This window comes from Haplochromis burtoni, unplaced genomic scaffold (assembly GCF_018398535.1).
Source record: "Haplochromis burtoni strain Fernald_Lab_line unplaced genomic scaffold, NCSU_Asbu1 Contig_4, whole genome shotgun sequence".
NCBI lineage: Eukaryota > Metazoa > Chordata > Actinopteri > Cichliformes > Cichlidae > Haplochromis > Haplochromis burtoni.
In genome coordinates this window covers 960,767-980,786 of record NW_024582365.1, presented here as the reverse complement: position 1 = coordinate 980,786, position 20,020 = coordinate 960,767, and the positions used below count along the sequence as shown (strand labels likewise).

Genomic DNA, 20,020 nt, shown 5'->3' with positions numbered 1-20,020 from the left:
TCTCCTGCCAGCAAAAGCACAAAACAAGTTGAGAGACTACAATTGCCAAAGGACAACAACACGCACAAGCTGAGGAGAGAAGAAGCTCGTTTTTTGTGTGTTTTTTATTGTTCTGTTTTCTTGTGTTGATAAGCGCTGAGAACAAAAGGAAGCCGAAACGGGAAGGGAGGTAGGGTTAAACTCTCGGGCTTTTACAGTGCAAATGTTTACTATTCCCAGTGTCATGTAAAGATGTTGTTTGCCCAGGAGACAATCTGTTACGGTTACACAACGGCCCTGCATCCATGTCATCTTGTTGACTTTCATGCGGGAATCCATTCGTGTGATGAGATTCAGCTGCTAACTAGCCCGGCACCATATCAACGCGGGCATTTTCCCCACCTAAAGCAATTTAGGAGTTTCATATTTGGCTTTTGTCCATCTGTTGTATGCCTTTTTTGTCAGTAATGCCTTTTCAACAACATTATTCATTGTTCCTGCACGAGCCAATACCAAGGTAACTTTGAGCGAAGTGCTTGTGAAGAGACTTTCGACTTAAATCTGAGTGAATTTGCTGAATCGCTGCCAAGAATCTAAAAAGACGTGTGTATGTACTCTTTTTGAAAACCTGACCTTAACTATCCTCACCCAGTGGATTAGATTAAGGAAGTATCTGAAGAACAAATTACATTAAATCTCTTAAAATCTATAAAGGAAGAGATATCTTTAACATGTAATGGCTCCCCTCGTATCTGCCAACAGAATAGAAATGAATGATATCGCTGCAACTATAAATTGAGAAGAGCAGCTATATAAAATGACTTCTTCGTTATCTTTATAGGCATGTCTGTGAAGTTGGGGGGATTTGGTTGAAATGTGCGACATGCTAGCTTTAGCTCTGGAGAACTATTAGTGTCAAGGGAGAAGCAAAGGAGACGACTCTAAAGGAGCTGTGACAAAGGGGGCTTAATCTATTTTTTTGACATCCTTTGATTGTCATAGCTCACATTTTAATTCACATGGATATGGATGAGCCGTGGATTTCAAGGATTAAGATTCATGTAATGTTAAATCGCTCGAGTTATCTCTGCGGGGGGGAATGGTGGGGGCACGATGTCATTTTACAGTGTCCGATCTGTGCCTTTAGATTTTTGTGATCTCACTTTTGGAATTGTATCCAGGTCAACGTGTAAGTGTTCTTCAAATAAAATCACTTTCTCTTGGCTTATTAAACTCAAAGGGATCTAAGACTGCTCAATTAGCCAGAGCAGGGAACAGGCCTCTTTTATTTCTGACATATTCCTTGGCCTCCACCTCCAGAGAATATCTCTCATCTATCTGTTAGCTCCCTGTGGGGGTGTGCCTGAAGCTGGAACCCAGGAATGGAAGCCCCCTCCGTGGGCTGCAAAATTCTCCGTATTCCCTTCTTCCATCAGCAGATCCACAGGGTTTCACTGTTCCTAATTGATTTTCTTTCGCTTTTTCTCTCTCCCTCCATATGTCTCTCCATCTTTATTTTCTCTTCTGTTTCCATCTACTGACTGCAAACATCTCCAGCCCACATCTCCCAACTTTGTGCCAGTCAAGCAGTTCCCTTTCCCTGTTGAATTAAAGAAAGAGTAAAGGCATCTCACATGTTCCTGCTGCAAACTTGCCCTAAATTCACCACGGGAACATTTCTAGTTTGCAGTTCTCTGATCTACTAACGAAAATGCTGACAGGTGTCAGAATCAGGAAGGCAACAGGAACAGGGCTGTGCTGACAACACGAGAAGGGGAGAGCGAGCCAGAGTCTGTGTGTGAGGGAGACAGAGATTGAGAGATGAGCTGAGAGTCTAGTAAGCAGTCTTAGCGAGAGAAAATAAAAAGAGGAAAAGAAGAAACAATCTCTGTGACAGGTGGGAATGATTTTTTCCCTTTCTCTCACTCAGAGGTAACGTGCTAGAGGATTTGACTGATTCTCAAACAACATTTGATTGAATTAAGCATCAAAATCCTTGTTGTAATTCAGGCTGGCAATGACACGTGTTGCGTTATGATACTTTACGATCAGATTAACATATAAACTCTATACTGGGACCATCCATTTTGATTTGGATTTGTCTAATCTAATGTGGAACCAGTGGAGGTAAAATGGCTGACAGTGACAAAGAGCTCAGAGCATTACAAGCATTAAGGAAGATAGAGTGCAAACACACTGCATGCTCAAGCACACCAGAGAGTGCTTGCAAGCAGGTGTAGTGAACTCTGTAATGAACAACCTGGATGTAGATTTTTGCCTCCGAGCTGCGGAGAATTAAAGAAAAAAGATGTAATTTCATGCTGTGTCCGTCTGGGCTTAAATTTCTTTCTATTTTTTTTTTTAAATCTTGTTTACGTCGCTGAATAAAATTCGGTGACTGTGAAGTCTTGGCTCTGTCACATTGAAATTACACCTAATAATGTAAAACAGCTGCCTAATTTTTGCGCGTTGTTAAAAAAAGGTCTGAGGATTTACACTGTGAAGAAGAGTCTAAATCTGTACTGAAAACACTGCTCTTATTTGTCCTCTAATATAAAAGAAATCCTGAGGCCTAAACCACTCCAACAATTTATATACAAACAGCAAAGACACCCAAAGAGGAATTTAAGTGCTTTTTGTTAAATTTCTGCGAGCAGCATTACCTCTAGCTGCTCTTTCTCAGCTACTGCAGACACACACACAAAGGGCATGCAAAGGATCTTAATTTCCACCATCAACTGCAAACATATAGTAATGTTATAATTCTATAATGGCATCCCCTGAACCTACACTCTGCCAAAGCTCTCCTGAATATACCCAGTGTATTTAATCAGCTCAAGAGGGGACTGCTTATCTCTTTGCACTTGTCATGGATAGCGTATTGAACATATCAGAGAGAGAAATGGGAATAGTTCATTATTTTCTAGGGCTCACAATGAGCCTGATGTATCTCATTGCAGGCCCTCCACTGACAGCTCATTTTCTAGACAATCCTGGCATTCAGTTCACAACGCGGCAGGGCAAGAGAGAGAGGGGGGAGAGAGAGGGAGGAAACACAGAGGCAGAGAGAAAATAGGGCTCCGGATCTCCATTGCTTATTCATGATGCTGTGGCATGCTAGGTGTGTTAATAATCTCCGCAGAAACCAAGTGAATCACCGTTGTTTGTTGAACACCTAGCAAAGCTGGGCCCCAATCGACAGCAGATGGGAAAACAGGGGGATCAGGATGATCCCAGACAGAGGGAGGGAGATTAAGAACAGGTAATGTGCAGAAGTTGATGGGGGCCGAGTGTGTAATAAAGAGAGAGGAGAGAGTACCTGAATTTTAAACCTCTTCGAGAGTGTGTGCACAGCGTGTTGAGTGTGTGTGAGGCTGCAAGTGTGTGTCTTTAAAGGTTAATCAGGGAAAGAATGGGAACGAGAGAGAGGGAGAGGAGGGAGAAAGATAAAGAGATGGCACAAGAGTGAAATACTAGAAGTTTGGGGGAAATAGAGTGAATTGCAATGTGTCTCCAGTCTACCTGCTTTTTTGTGGCTCTGACTGATTCTGGTCCTCGTTTGAGGAACCGAGGCAGCAGCCATTTTTACAGCCGCGATATTGTCCTTGTAATTCTCTGAGATCACCACATGCCATAACCTCTCCTGCACTGCAAGCCATTTTAAACACGGTGTTAAAACAGGGGCTGTATGACTAAACAACTGCAGCCTCATTTGTGCTAAAATGAAATTGTAAAAAATCAATTGCCAATTGATCGATTTGATGTTATTAAGTACGATGAATCATTTTGTAATTATGTAACTAGAATTAAAACATTTTACACCTTCGATCTTTCTGGAGGGTGACATCAGCACGCCGCTCATTACTTCACTTTTTGTTGTTTCTACGATGTAATAATGATATTAAAAATTAAGATAACACCCTTTTTTTCATTTATCTTTTTCAGTATCTTCAGAATTGAATTGAATCCTTCCTGGATTTAAAAAACATCCATTTGTGGTGCTGTTTGTAAGGGGCACATGAGCTAAAATAAAAAAACCCTCTAAGGCCTTGAGAATAAAGGCATTTAATTTTTACATAAAAACAGAGGGCTTTGGAGCTTTTTTGATGTTTTAGCTTATTGTTGTATCTTTATTTTGACACGTTTTTGTGATTTTCTCCCGAGGGGTTGGGAGATCACTATCTCACCTTATTTTCATGTAAAGTCGACTCAGCAAAACAAAGAGCCCTATTTGCACGTTTCACCCACAACCCCCGCCACAGTATAATGCAGCAAATGCAAAATGTAATTTCTCCTTGAAATGCACTCATTTACATCTCCTTTAAATGTACTCAGTTTCCAATTTCCATGGTTGCTGCGTGTTTTTGTTACCTGCAAAGTAAAAGTTATTGTCACTTCTTCACAAGGGCGACGGTGACATTTCAACAACTGACTGCGGACAAAGCTCTCGAGATGTTATGGAAATTTGTCAGGAAAATAAGTGATTTTATTTAGAGCAGCAAATTCTGTAGAGAGTAGAGCTGTTAATATCAAGATTTAACAAAGAGGCCTTTCTTTAAAAAAAATTTCCAAAAGATTGTTGTGGTAGACGTAAAGACATTACGACAAAGTGCCCCCCAGGGATTTGATGACTAAACCTCCCCTAGTAAAGCAAAGTAAAAGTTTATTTCTACAGCACCTTTCAAGACAAAGATCACAAAGAAATACCAAGGCATTTGTCACAAGTCACATTTTTGATTAACCAAGTCTTAATCAGGGCGCTGTCATGGACCTCCGTTTATACCACTCATAGTATTACAGAGTATACTTAAGGGACTTTAAGCATCATTTTTAGTCTTTTGTTGTGATCACTGATGTTTTTTTCATTTACTTAAATGTAAGGACCTGTTGCACCGTGCTGTCCCACCTGCAACGATAAATTAATGGGACTAGCATACCATGTTTTAACACTTGATGCCCAGCACTGCGGTAAATATCCTTATTGTGAAATTTAGTGGAAATAAGGGCGGGGGTTACTGTGTTAACCCTACTGGCTGCTGGTCAGCTGAAAGGTTTATGTTGGGGGGGGATGCATTCCCAGCTGATTAGCCATTGTTGTGTGTTGTGTCGGGAATGCAGTTTGTTTGAGTAAGTTCGCCACCAGAAGCATTCTACACTTTGTTTAGAAAACAGCTGATACTATGATTCTGCAGCAGAGCCTGATCCTCTGTTGACAACATGAGGTCCTATCATGAGCCCACAAAGTCCTTTGAAAGCATGACTTACCACAACTTTGCTGCTGAAATTGTATGACTCCAGTCTGATACTTTGTTGAGTAAACAGCCTGATGAGGACATACTATACACATAGACAAACTCAAAGGAGCCTTGATGTGTGGCTGGAAGTGGGCAGGATAGTCACAGAGTGACTGCCAAAGCAAGGCTTGTATTACAGGGATCCCAGGATATCAGACACCAGGCGGCCTGTGCTCCCTCCAGGCAGGGCAGAGTCTGGCAGCTGGCCCACAGCCCAGATAGCTATAATCAGCTCCATTACCTGTAGCACTGACTTCCATTTAGGAGCCCTCATAGTGGAACTATGGCTTCACTGCGGGGATTAAGGATGCTGAGAAATTTAGGAAAAGTACAAACAGCATGCAGTTGCACATGCTATATCTACACCTGCTGCTGCAAACACGTATATTGTACACACAGGAACACATTCATAACTGCGCGCCACACAAACGTGTAGTGAATGGAGGGAGATTTCCTGGGCTTTAAGTGTCTTGGCACGAGGCCTTTCTTTTATCTTCTCCCCGTGTGAAAGGAAAGATTAAGAATATATTCTGCTCTGTTTAAGGGGAAAATCAGCTGTCTTTTGACAAGTACATTGTAGCCTGCAGTTTTCTGTCCAGAATACAAAGAGACATTTATCACTGCAGCTGGGGTAAGGGAGGAAGAGAGAGGGGGGGGGTCTCCTGTGCTGCAGCGATGTGCATTTCTTTTTTTAACCCCTATTACTTCCTTTCTGTGGGAAAAAAACACAGCACTCCCATCCTCCTTAATCCATTTGAGATTTCATCTGTTTTATTTTTCCTTTCATTTCACTGTCTACCCCCGATGCCTTTGTCTTCTCCATCCTGATTTTTATCTTAGTTCTCATCACCTTCTTTCTCCTGACAACATTATAGCTCAGATGGAATATGTAGCGGTAATATGTAAAGTTATGTCGTCCTTCTCCGTCGTGGCAACAAAAAGGTTACTACCTCAGGCAGAGTGCCATAATATTTCCATAGTTTCCTCTCCTCATGTATATTCAGCGAGAATGATTTATTCTGTAACATTTTACTTTTAGAAATGCAGGATTTCTCTTCTCGAGACTTTGCATATGCTGTAAAACAACACGGAAGCTTGTGCACACTGGATTTGTACTCTAAAAGTAGTTAAGCAGAGGTTAAAGGGAAGTCATAGAAAACCAGCACTATCATTACTATCTTTCATTTACCAATTAGTGTCAGTGTTCCCCTCTCTGTCCCCGAGATGACCTTGCAGAGATGAGCTCAGTGTGTTGTAATTGAACATTTTGAGTCAGCCTCAACAGTGGTAGGTACTGTGCGGCTGCTAGTAGCCCAGAATATAAACTATTGATGAAAGAGGGAGATCAGAGTAATGGAGAGGGGGAAGCTGCTGAGATATGTGTGGATGCAGATAGCATCCCCCAGCCCCTTCTTGGCCACCAGGTTCCACAATGCCTTGCAGGCATTTTGTCTTTCGACACGTCTTCATAATCCTCTGTGCTCTGTTTATTTCTGACTTAGTGAATTAACGCGCACCTTAGTAATTTTAGTCGTTCAGATTAAAAAAGCATATATTACTGCTTATCTTAAAGGGGTCTTCTGCGCTGAGTGAGGATCAGATTTTAGAGCGCATAACCTGAACATCACATTGAATTTAATCTGAGCTACTCTGGCATGCACACCCTGGATTCACTCTGCTTGGACTTAGTTCACTGGTGAGAAAGGTCAAGAACTGAACTGACTCACGGCGGTGCTTCTCCGTTGTGGTGTATCTGGCGGTGGTGGATAATCAAATTAAGTAAATTTATCAGCATTAAAAAAATAACATTCACAAAGGCCCTCTATTTTTGTATTGTGCCGCTAATAAGATATTTGCTTAAGGCTACCACATATCTTTCTGGGCATTAACCTAATTATCATTTCACATTAGTATATTATGTAAAATCAGGTTAGCGCGAAACATGTAAATACTGGAGTAACTGTTAACATTAATCTGCTTAGTTTCAGAGATAGGGTTTATAATATAAAGAAAAATGCTTGTGATAAATTCCAGGAGGTTTTTTTATGTTGTTCCTTTTATGTATAATTGAACGAGAGAGAGAATTCGCTGCATCTTGGCAGCCAAATCTGAGTTTTTATACCACTCTGTACCCCACCTCTTTAAAGGGGAGGATAAAAGGTAATGAGAGAGGTCGGTTGTTACCTTTAATGGCGGACAGGAATGTCCCAGAATGGCTTTTTTTAATGATGTGCCTCTTCTCGTGCAGTCCTCATTAAGGATGAGTTCCAAATGCACGGAGAGGACAGCGAGGGGACCGCGGCCGTATCCTGCACGACCCCCCGAGATGCAGCGGGGGGTCTCAGGCTCCTTTGTGTGTTCTCCAGCTCATCTTAGAAATCCAGTGCTCGTCTGTATTCAGCTCACATCAGCATCAGAAAATAAATAAAGCAAGCAATCAGGCCATGACCTCTTATACCCACAGTGCTTAGAGACCCCCCACTAATACCACCCTTCCTCCCCCTCCTCCCCCTCGGTTCCACTTTACATAGGTTTAACTACCTTGGATTTGCAACTGAATGTCAAGCTTGTGTTTGGCTTTACCACAGGGCAAGTTGTTCCTCAGCTGTCTCTAGAGAAAAGGAACTCAAAGATGGAGAGGAGCAGGGGAATTGGATCTTTGACACCTGTCACTTCCACTCTGCTGCACCTTGCTCTCTTGCCACACATAAGGACTTTTCATGTCACAGCTCAGCATGTTATCACGAGTGGGCACAGGGGCTGAGAAATCCAATTACTAGCACTGTGTCAGGCCCCTGCTATCATCCTTATGTATGCTATAGTCATGTTCCTTAAATCAGAAAAGATGTGCTTATTAGCTCTTTCTCTTTTCTTCAGGCCAGTCTTCCACCTCCATTTCAATCTGTGTCTTAGATACAAGCTGTAGCCTCACCAGTGTCACTCCTCTATACAGTGTAGCACTGGGTGGGTGGCTAATGCTACAGACATTGGTTCTGACTGTCTTATATTAAGTGGTATCATGGTGCAAAGCTCACTGCGGTGGATAATGGAGAACCTGGGAGAGGATCAGAATGCCTCCCAGATGCCAAACAGATTGGCCTTTGTGACAGAGAAATGGACGAGCATTAGAAAGTGTTGGAAGGCCTCCTTTGTGCGTTTCCTCTACCCAGTAGGTGGAAATCTAATGCATCTCAACACAGTGGAGACCTTGCTGTGTTTGTCTGATTTCTTTTATTTGCTGCTAAGTGATGTTGACTATTCAGGTGGAGAAAACTGTGTAATTATTTTTTTCATTTGTTTTTTTTCCCAAGCCGTGACCCGCTTTTCTCCGTGGTGACCCACCTCCTCTTACTGTATTAATAACCTGCCCATAACACTACATACTGTCCTATTTTACAAAATCTGTTTCTTTTCTTTCTTCCTTTTTTTTTTAAGGAAGGAAAAATTTGAAAACACAAGAACACGAGAGAGCAGGAGTCATGCTGGTACTTCTATGACAAGATAAAATGGAATATAAAACAGTCCTGGCTAGCATAATGTGGCTTCACATTCAGTCAAGTTCACTTTATATTAATTATGTAAGGCCAGTCTTTTGAGGCAAAGCAGAAGCTCACAGAGGGAGAGGAAATCCAAGATATTGGTTTTCTGCCCGGTGTGCCATCCCCAGTTGTTTGGATACAAGTGTTGAAGGATAGTGGGCATTTCAGATGGCTAAAAGAAATAACACTTAAGAGGTGAAAAAGTAATCTTTTCTCACTGTGAGAAATGTTTGCACCAAGAATAAGAATAATAAATAAATAAAAATAGAGTTAGAATCCTTGATATTTGTGAATAAAGCAATGAATTGGACTTCCTATTCACTAAAAGCCCCATAGCACACAAAGCAATGTTTTCTGTGTTGCAGTGTGCTATTACCTTGACATTAGCGCTTTATCTTTTCTCTTATGTGGAACCATTACTTTTTTATTAGACTTATATTTTGGTTTCCTTGAAGAATATTTAATTGTCAGCCATAGATCGCAGTGACATCTGTTTTTACCTTACAGATTGGACAAAATATAACAATAGTCCATCGTGCTTCTATCCTTAAGCCGACTCTCCGGCTCTTTTTCTCTCCATCCCCACTCACCACGTACAGTAGCTTTCATCTATGCTCCAACCCCATTCATTGATGTAATTTAAGAGTGTGCCCCTTTGCTTCTCCCAGACTCAAGGGTTTAGGAGCAAATTAGCTCGCTAGCTCGGTCAAGCTTAAACACAGAAATGCTGCATTTGTTCCAGTGTATTTAAAGATGTCCTCTGCAGATGCATTGTAGGGGAAACGAGCCAAGCAGACAGAGGCAGGCAGGCAGGCGGTCTGGCTGGCTGGCATTGTGGAGTGGGCAGTTTGCAACAGGGACGCCGGCAGCCTGCTGTGCTGAGTTTGAGGGGCGTATTATATTGTTGTTGGGGGCATTCAGCGCCTGAGTACAGGTTAATTTGAAGCTCGTCATTAGAAGGGCAATTTAGCTGCTCAGACTTTACAAGGCCAAAATTCACCGTGCGATTTTTGCAAAGTGCATCACGTCATGGTAAAACACTCTATTTAAATGCATACACTTGCCGACGCAGTCGCTTTACAACGAGATCTTTAAATCACTCATTGGGATTGTGTTGCTTCTTGTTTGTAGGTTAAAAAAACCAAACGCAAATATTGTAATTCTGAAACATGCTACCTGCTTTTTGAAAGTCGGGATCCAAGAGAACTGAGAATAGTACACACTAACAATTCTTACAATTTGTCTTGATAATAGAAAAATATGGTAATAATAAAGCAAAGCTTTTTAAATGCTTTACAGTGCTTTTCCAATTAGGAAAACTGCAGTTTTGTTGCTGGCACCTTTGAAAGATTCCTTCATGCATGAGCTCCCCCTGCCACCAAATGCTTTTTCAATTGGAAATACATCAAATTATGTGAATGAGATGAGCCCAAGTTTAAGATTAATTTCGACTTTAATTGCATATTATATATTTTAAAATAATCATCCATTTAAAACACTTCCAATCCAGAGATGAAATTTATCTGATGAAATTCATCACCAAATTATATCCCTGATTAGTTTTTCTGTTTTTTTTCCTCGGGAAAGTTATATGTCCACAAAATTATCCAATTTACTTCAGTAAAGTTATTAAGCTGATTTCTTTTTTCCTATGACAGTGTTACGGTTGGCATCATTATCTCGCAGAAGAAGAACCACGTGTACAGTACAGATTTTTTTATCATCTATTCAGTGTACAGAATTAGAGAAATATATAATTAAAATCCAATCTGCTTTCAGTAACCTTTCAGTATCTGAAATGCAACTGGAATTTTAAAGTCCAAGTGCTGTATTTATTTTTTTATTTATTTATATAGTTCTTTAACAATAATGCCAATTAGCCCTAAGGATGGTGGTTTGATTACAACAGCAAAACCTGAACAGAATAATTGTGGGATATGGATATCATAATGATATGAATTTTAGTGTCCACTTAGTGTCATCACATGTTGCATGAATTGGCACTGTGGCTGAAGCGTGGGGTACTTTTCTGCCAGACACGATCCTGGCCTTATTTTTATGGAATTCTGTGAACATGTAAGTGTATTGTTCTGGTGATGGAGCCTGTGTTAAGAACCTTTTTACTGCCTCTTTAACACAGTACAGCTGTGTACAACTGGGCTTAGCTCTTTATGCGCTTCTGTCTGGGTTAAATCTAGTCCAGAGTGCCTGTGGAGAGAGTTAAATGGTCACTGGCTGATGTACTATATGAAAACCAGGGCATAAATTCTGATGTCTGTTCAAACAAGACCTGAACACTGTAAATCATGCCCCTTCAAATGTTCTTTATGTCATGACCCGAGCCGAGGGTAATACTTTTAGAGCCTTTAAAACTGTTCCTGAGACACTGCAACCTCTAGGAGCCAGCTATGGTAGGAGTAGGCCACAATAAGGTGAGACAATTCTCTCAGCAAGACAGTATGTGTTGCCAGGGCATGGAAACCAGCCCACCCACGTATGTCATAATGACAACCAGTTCACATCGTTTCCACTACATCAAGCAGTCCATTGGCTAGTGGTCCTGCTTTTGAACAAAACACTGCTCTGCGATGACATAGTGATTTATAAAACAGCGGAGCGATCACTTTTTTCATCCCGCTGCTTTTACACAGCTGTTAAACAGATGCCGTTTGTACCAATTTAGAGGCAAGTGCATTGTTTGTCAACACCACTTTGGAAATTCATTCTTTATACCCAGACCCATTATAGAAAGCTCTAGCGTTGCTGGATGGGCCAGCAGCAAGGGAAGCGAGCATACGGTGGAAGTAAAAATTTGCAGAATTTGGCACGTACTGTTGCTAGCATTTAGAACAATTATTGACAAGCATTTCCAAAGAACAGAAAGCGTAAGACTGGCTCAAAATGAAGTTAACTTGCCATCTTACATCAGGTTTTCGGGAAGACATAAGTAGGCCTGGTAGTAGTGACAAGCTGTCAGACACTCAGTGCAGCGCGGGATGTATTAGGCAGTGAATGTGTTCTTGATAAATTGACTGCTACTAATGCTCAGAAATAGAACGACGGCCCTATGAACCCCCGGCTTCAACAGTCATAAGACAGTACTAACAAGGCCACACAGTGTGTCTAATTTTCTTGACAATTAATATTTGACCGGCAGAACTGAAGGAATTCTGAACAGATAGGCAGAAATTAGAGAAGGTTTTTGGGTGAAGGATTCATTTAATTACATCAACGTATATGAGACAGTAGAACTGATTAGATGAAAGAGCAAGACAAAAGGAGGGGACGCATAAAGGATGGCCTTGTGCAGGGAGCTGTGAGGGATGAATTAGACGTTTCGGGGGGTGGGGGGGATAGCTTGATGTGACTGAACCAGATGCTGTAGGGAGAAGGAGAGGACTCGATGCTGTGCAGAGAATGATGGCTTACGTGGCGCAGTAAGGGTGCCCCTCTACTGTTTGTAAAAACAAGACCATCACACTCCATCTTGCTGCTCCCGCAGGAGCCAAGCCTCAAGGCTGATTTATGGCCCACAGACTGAATTGGCTGGCTGGGATGACAGCAGTGCTTGGACTCTCCCTTGTGAGTAGTGTAGGAGGCTGCTTGGCCAAGCCTCAGCCTCAGCTGGCCGTAGAACTGTCCTTTGCTGTAGTTAGGACAGACTAGATGTTAAGCTCTATTTGTTGTGTTAGGATCGGAGAGGACCAAACCTGTTAGTTCTTGAGCATATTTTGAACTCTAACCAACCACAGACAGGCACCGTCTTTTCTGTTCGTGCAGTATTTTTTCTCTCCCTTGTGACGCTTTCATCAGCTTTTGCATTACAGGCTCCATCAAGACTCTGTAGTAACAATTTAGATTTAATCATGCTTTGCCATGTGACTGCCAGCATGGAAAATTAATATGGAGTAGCAATTAGAAAACAGCCCTCTCATTGTTAAAGATACTGTGGCATACCAAGATGAGACCAGAAAAGTGGACATTTTAGCTGCAAATGAAAAGCTTTAAATGAAAACACACACACGACAAGAAATTTTGACTCCTTAGGCCTTCGATCGTGTTTATAACTTATGAGTCGATTTTTGGATTTTACACCTGTACTCCCAACCAATGAAAAGGGGCACGTAGCATAATGGCAGTGTTGTTGTGTGCTGTTTGATCTTTTCAGACTATTTGGTAGCGTTGTTACTGAATATTTAATGGGGATTAATATCAAAGACAATAAGGTAGCAACAGAAAAACAAGCAAAAGAAATCAAAGGGAATTGGTAAAGTCTGTGGAGGCCATAAGTAAAGCATAGCGAGGTTTAAATTAGTCTACATTATTTCCTTTCATAACAGTTCCATCGCAGGAAGCTGTGATGCTGTCTGGATGTCTGTTGAGTAGCATCTGTTTTCATAAGACCATCAGTTGAAATGCATTGTTTCTTCTGCATCAAAAATGTCACGTATAGAGGAAGTACAAACAAAAGTAGTTTAAGCCACAAGTGGCACTCTTAGTAAGATGATTTATCATACCGTACTGCTGTTCCTGCACTGCTGTTCATAATTCTTTTTAGGGTTTATCATCCTGTAAAACCAAACTGACTGAATCGTGTCATACTGCAGTTCCCAGTTGTCTTGTGGTAGTCAAACTAAGACATACAGAATTATGATTTTGTCACCTGAATCTGGTTCATATCTACTCAACCCTGTCTCTGCCCCTCCAAACTGGTATTCTCTGTTTTGCCTCTGCTTACGCTGATTTTACAGGATTACATCATCATTTTCTACCTTCAGGCTGTGTGCGCTACTTTTGGAGGGATAAGCGTTTGCGTTTTCCGAGTCAGGCAAACAGGACGCAGAATAGCTGGCGAAAGCTCAGGGAATTATACGGGGAGGCGTCTCGCTCAGTGAACGCATCCCTTCCCTTTTGTGTCAGTGGATTTTAGTCTTTTTGCTGATTCTTCTTTTCTTGCTACATTAGCAACAAACAAATAGCACCTGCAGCTGCATAACATGAAGGGATCATTATACGCAGTGCACAAGGGTAAACTGAGCAACGAGCTTGTCAGGATGTGGGATTCCCTCGCTGAAACTGAAGATCTGTCTGCTGTAAGCTGAAGTTCAGACACCTTCATCTGATTGAGTCAAATAGACAGGACAGAATCGGCTGCCGGCAGGTAACAGATGCAAGATGAGATGGAAGGAAGCATGGGTTTTTCACCCTGTGCTGATGCAAATTGGTGCTATAACTACAAACAGAAAAAACATGGAGCCCTATCAGGAGACTTTAGCTTTTGCACATGTTTTATTTTTTTCATTTCATATTTTCAATCCTATATATAAAGTCCTTTCTACTACCTTGGAGTCAACATTAGAGTGCAGCATGTTTGATATAATAGTAGTGTTGTGATCTCGATACATGATTAGAGTTGTACTTTATTACCATTATATTGCCCAATATTTTAAATGAACAAATCAGACACACACACACACACAAAATCTGCAGCCCAGCCTGTACCTCCTGGTGGAGCTCCCTTCGTAATTAATTTTGTGGATCGGAAATGCTCCCAATGACATCCTTCTCTGTTCCGTACTCTAAATCTGTTCCTGGAGCTGATTGGCAAGCTTATTTTCCTGATAACTTTGAATACACATGCACAGCAGGAGTGCCTTTACTGTCTTCTATTCTGTACTTGTTGACTTCTAAATCTAAGCAGTGCTGTAAAAGCCTTTAATTCATCTCCTACCATACACAAGCTTGTTTTTCTCTTATCTTTTAATGGGAGGAGATTACGTTTTGTTAAAGGTCGATGGCCTGTCACTTTTTTCATTTAAATTTTGTCTCCTCCAGTTTTTGGGGCCTTTTAGAGCAACATCTGCGTTTTATGAAGCTGCAAGGAAAGGCAGGATGTGTGAGTGTTAATAGCACTTGGCTTTCATAACAATGTCATTTACAACCCAGTTGCTCGCTCATAGACCCCTAAAGGAAAGGAGAGAAATGGCATTCACTGCATTTGCACGCACGGCGCAGTAGAGAGCATACAACTTGTGTATGTTTCTTTGTGCCTCAAGGCTTTTCACGCCTTAGAAAGTGCTTTAGGCTATAGAAATAAGCCAAAGTGTTTAGAGGAAATTGAATTCATTACCGAGATGCTTGTAAATTTTTAATCAGTGCAGCAAAAGATCTACTTTGTCAAACATGCCAAACAAGAATTTTGGTGAGATTTCAGATTGCTAAATATAGAGCTCAACTTTTGAATGAATGTAAAACAAAAGTTTTCAATAAGAGCACTAAATGCTCATGTGAACAATTATCTTTACATTGCCTCTTCGAGTTTAAATATTTATATATTTAAAAAATGCGTTTTAAAGTGCCGTTACAGGTAAAGCAGTTACGCGGGGTTAAAAAGGCTTTGAAATTGTGCTTTTTTATGTTTATTTATTTTTCTATTCATCATCCTCTATTATGTTCTTGGTACCTGGGAAACAAAACCTTTCTGTTGTGATTGCATTATTACATCCTGATTGGAAATGTTTAAACAAAACCCCCAACTCAATGCCTTTTGTCTCCCTGATTGCTGCCATTGCAGTTTCGTGGACCAATCAGCATTCATTGTAATTTCCATAGATGCAGGACTATAACTAGTGGGAAATATTCAGTTTTCACACATTATTGCTTCTTGGCCTCATCAAATGAGCTTAAATGTATGGTAATTAAATAAAGCAGCCTCGTTATGCCTGTTACGTATAATTTGGATAGTATTGGGTGATAATAATTCAAAAATGCATTTTACATATTATTAAATTGTGTGTACTTAAATTGTTACTGTGAAGTATAGTTCAGATGCTTCAAAGACAACGGGATTTCTTCATCCACATTCATTTGAGAGAGAATGTCATGTCAGTGCATGTCAGCCTGTGCACAATTAGACAGACATGATGAGAGAAATCCTCTTCTGTCATATGGACATTGGTAACTCATGGCTTGCGATTTCGGTGCCCATAGGCGATGATTCCTTCACAATTTTAAGACAGCTCATGATATCCCTAACATACTCATTCAGTTATTCCATGACATGGTAACCGGTCATATCTGTCAGTCTCATCAGATTATACTTTATGAGAGACAACTCTGGCATATCTGCTCCTGAAAAGCCTGTCTCCAGTCTTTAAATATCGATCCCCGGGGCCTTAGCAGAGGTGCCTCTCATGAGTACAGAAAAGAAGAGAGGAAAAACAGATCATTAGTGATTTTAATTAGGTGATCTGTCAAGCTGCGATTGCCAGATGTAAGTGTATGCATTTGGGTCGATCGCAATCCCTCTCACGATCCCTTCTTGTCACCTTGGGCCTCTGAAAAGTAGGATGGCTCTTGCTTAGAGTAAAACAAGCAGTAGGGGAGAAAAGAAATATGTCACTGTGCATGTGTGTGGCAGGTTTCTTCCTAAGAAGCAGGTGGGGGGTTCAGTTTCATATCGAGGTTTAGGAAAAATGAGTTTTGTTTGAAATTTTCCAAAAAATATCAACGTTCTGCTGCTAAAGCTAGAAATGTGACACCGTGAACATTTTCTAAATGAAATTGACAGAGGACAAACAAAATTATGTGTACATGAGATTTCTGAGTACTGCTCTTTGGACTGTTAAAGAACAAACAAGAATTAAAGCATTTGAGTTTGAGAGACTTCGGCTCCTTTTGTTGTTATAATGATGCAGAAACGTTCTTAAATGTTTTTCCCTCAACACAACAAAATGCAGAAGACGCAGTTATACAGACTCAGACAAATCTTTTTTTCACTTCAGCGTTAAACATCATTACATATTTATAACCCGGCGCCAGATGACAGAAACAAAGAGGGAGAGAGATATGAACCGTGCAGCGGCACCGCAACTCGTCTGGTGTCTTTGTGAGATATCTGATTGCAATGTTTAAACCTGCCTTTCATCTAATGTTGCTACAGAAAACTCAATTATACAAGAGCTGCAAATGGACTTTTGATTTAACAATTCATAATTTAATTGGCATATTAGACGTGCCCCTAACATCCAGCCCTAGTTATCATGGAGTAGTGTTAAAGGGAGTGCAATATTGAGCTCATGTAGATTGCAAAAAAATCATTTAGTAATGCTTAACTTTGTATTTTTAAACTGAGTTTTCATGTGTTTTTCAAGTCAATTCTGACATCCTTAAATCGTGAGGGGATTATCAGAATAAAGACGAAAATCAATTAACTTTAAGAACAAATATAACAATTAGGTTGTCTCTTTATTTCCCCACAGATCCCAGTGAGGGCTTTCACTGCCAGGATGAGTGTCGGATCCTAGGCCACTCTGACCGCTGCTGGATGCCTCGCGTTACAGTCCCAGCACGCGCCAAGTCACCCGAGCACGCTCGTAACGTCATCGCTTTGTCTATCGAGGCGACCACGGTGGACGTGCCACACTATGAGGATGGCACAACAAAGAGGACTTTTGCCACCTTTGGCAAGGATGGGTCTGAAGATGTGGAACGAGGAGACATAAAGGGAAAGCGGACTCAGGAGTCTCAGGTGTGTAGCCCCAAGGCCAATGGAGGGGCTGTTCGTGAAGCTGGCAATGGGCGGGAGGCGGCCAGTCCCATCACTTCCCCTGTGCACCTGAAGAGCCCAATGTGCAAGCCGTCATCTGCCTACAACACGCTTAAATGCCGTGACGCAGAGCGAATCGCCAACCACAGCCTGCTGCGGCAGCCGGAGGGGAAGGACAGTGAGCCGGCTGTAAGGGAGATCAACACGCTTCTCCACGACGGCCGAGACAAGGAATCCCCCAGCAGCAAGCGCCTGAAGGACATTGTGCTTTAGCAAGCTTCTCTGTGACACACACCAACATGTATACACACATCCAGTGTAAACTCACATATATATACCCCGCAATAGCTGTGTATACACAGAAGAAAATCTGGCTGTGGCAGTAGAGAGACACACCCATTTGCAGTATACAAAATTGAAAAACCAGCCTGGGCTGAAGATAAACTGACGTATGCTGCAGCTAGTTGTGTGCTCAGGCCCAGGTAGTGGATGTGGCTTCGTTGTAGTCGCAGTACTTTTTCCTTCTTTGCTTTTTGTTCAGATTTCTTTCTATCAGCCTGCGATGAGTGGACAGGCAGGTTACTGCCGACTGCATGGACACGGCCAGTGGAGCTCTCCAGCCCTCGACCCAAAGCAGGACTTTACATGTTTGGACACCTGAGGTGCCAGTTCATACGTACAGTTATGCCTTTTGAACTACTTTTGTATCACGAACTGATATTTGCCTTCTTTGGTTTTGCAGTCTGTTTTAGCTGCCAAAATCGCTCTTTGTTCCTTTGTATAGAGTTCTGTCACTGTAATAAACAAAAACAAATACACACAGGATTCATCCAAAAATATCATCAATTTACTCCTTCAGAAGTTTGCAGTGCATTCAGGAGAAGGAAGGTGAGGCCTCCCGGTCTCATGTCTTCCTGTCCCTGACAAATAAGAGAAACTTTCTCTGCACATCCCTGAGGACATCCTCGTGTCATCAGACTGTGAGGTCCTTACAGTATTTATATTTTATCACGGATGGAGCTGATTGAACTCTCGTTGTCTGCCAAGCCGCTCTGACTGCAGGAGGTGGGGACAGACAGATACTTGTGATCAAATTGCGTTGTATGAAACAAAAAAAAGACTTTCTGCTTTTGAAATCTCCTGTGCCCAACCTTGATTGTAGCCAGTGGAGCACAAATTAGAACTTTGTGCTTTGGTCTTGTACTTTTTTTGACTTTTGACTATGGGGCTAGGATAGAAGGGATCGTCACTCATGTCTTGCTATGTGAAACTCTGTATAGGGTTTACTATTATCATTTTTAATAACCTGTTGTTATGTGACAATCCCTTTAATGTTTTGTTTCAAGAGAAAAAAAATGAATAAACATTGGTGTTCAACTGAAGCTACAGTAGCGTTTGTTACACAAACACAAAAATAAAAAAAAACATATATGCCAAAATATATTTTATAAATAATTTAAAATGTATAATGAGAATATTTAATGCTGTGTAGTTATTTTATCAGTAAGTTATACTTGAAATTAACTTGCTTTTCGTTCATTTGTCTTTTGCTTTTATATTGAACCGGATTTGTTTTGGGGTTTTTTTTTCGTTTATGTTCAAAACTTGGATTATTTTTTTGTTTACTGTGTGATCCCTGGCAACTGTTGACTTGCAGTCTACCTTGTTGTAAAGAGTTTCTTATTGGTCAGTTCTTGTGCCATCCAGTTTCTGTGTGGGCTACCAGAAAATGTAAAAAGACAAAAAAAATTACATAAAACAACAACGACAAAAAAAAAAAGCGATTTCAGCACCAACATTAGTGTGTCAGTTCAATGAGCTTAGAGTGAGATAGCAAAAGAAACCAAAAAAGATGCAAACACAACCTTAATGATTGCAGGATGTTGCTTCATCTCAGTATCAAAGGAGGAAGAACAGCTTCCAGTGTTCTCCAGGCTGCAACGAGGTTCCACCTATTTTATCTGTGTAATAGGTTGGCTTTCCTATATGGCCCAATCACGTGGGGAAAAAAAGACTTTTCCAACTTCAGATGAGGGCATTGTGATGTGCAGATTAGCTTTACTCAGCACTGCTGTCACCCTGTACCATCTGTGTTCTCCTGATCTCAAAGCTAAGGTTGAGACCACAGTGGCATAAGCAGGGCTCTCCCTTACTATGAGCACCACACAACAGACTGGGTGGAATCATGCGAGAGGGAACTAAGGTCTTGGAAGAACCGTGTTGCACATCAGCAATGTGGTTTTATGTTGCTTTGCAGTGAACTATGTACAATGTGGAAAAATATGAATGAAAATGGACAAATTGCATACAACAAACTAGATCTCTGTAGCTGAATGTTTTGCTGGTCTCACCCATGGCTTCTGGCAACATGAAAATCGGAATAATCACTGAATGTATACAGCAGCTTATAATTAAACTATTAAATGTTCTCTGCTTTGTTTTCTTGTTTTTACTCGACACCGGTGAAATTTCGGGTTGAACTGAAATTTGAATCCACTGCTTCTTAACAACCATTGTGTCTTTGTGTACTGAAAGAAGTTCTCAGCTGAACTTTATCCATCACAGTGCTGCCTAAATAAGTATAGTACTGTGCAAAAGGATTGAGCCACTTCCCCTTTTTTATTTTGCTGAGCTTTCTCATTACTTCTTTAGGTCGTCTT

General features: G+C 41.1%; 1 protein-coding gene across 7 annotated transcripts in view; it reads left to right on the top strand.

The window, feature by feature from the left end:
* Positions 1-19,789, top strand: part of pcdh19 (protocadherin 19) — a 52,004-nt gene extending 32,215 nt beyond the window's left edge. For all 7 annotated transcript variants that reach the window (XM_014333865.2, XM_014333867.2, XM_014333858.2 and 4 more), the window contains exon 5: positions 17,074-19,789. In XM_014333865.2, the coding sequence (XP_014189351.1) occupies positions 17,074-17,633 (560 nt within the window). In that variant the 3' untranslated portion in view covers positions 17,634-19,789. The remainder of the gene's footprint in view (positions 1-17,073) is intronic.
* Positions 19,790-20,020: the final 231 nt, after the last annotated feature.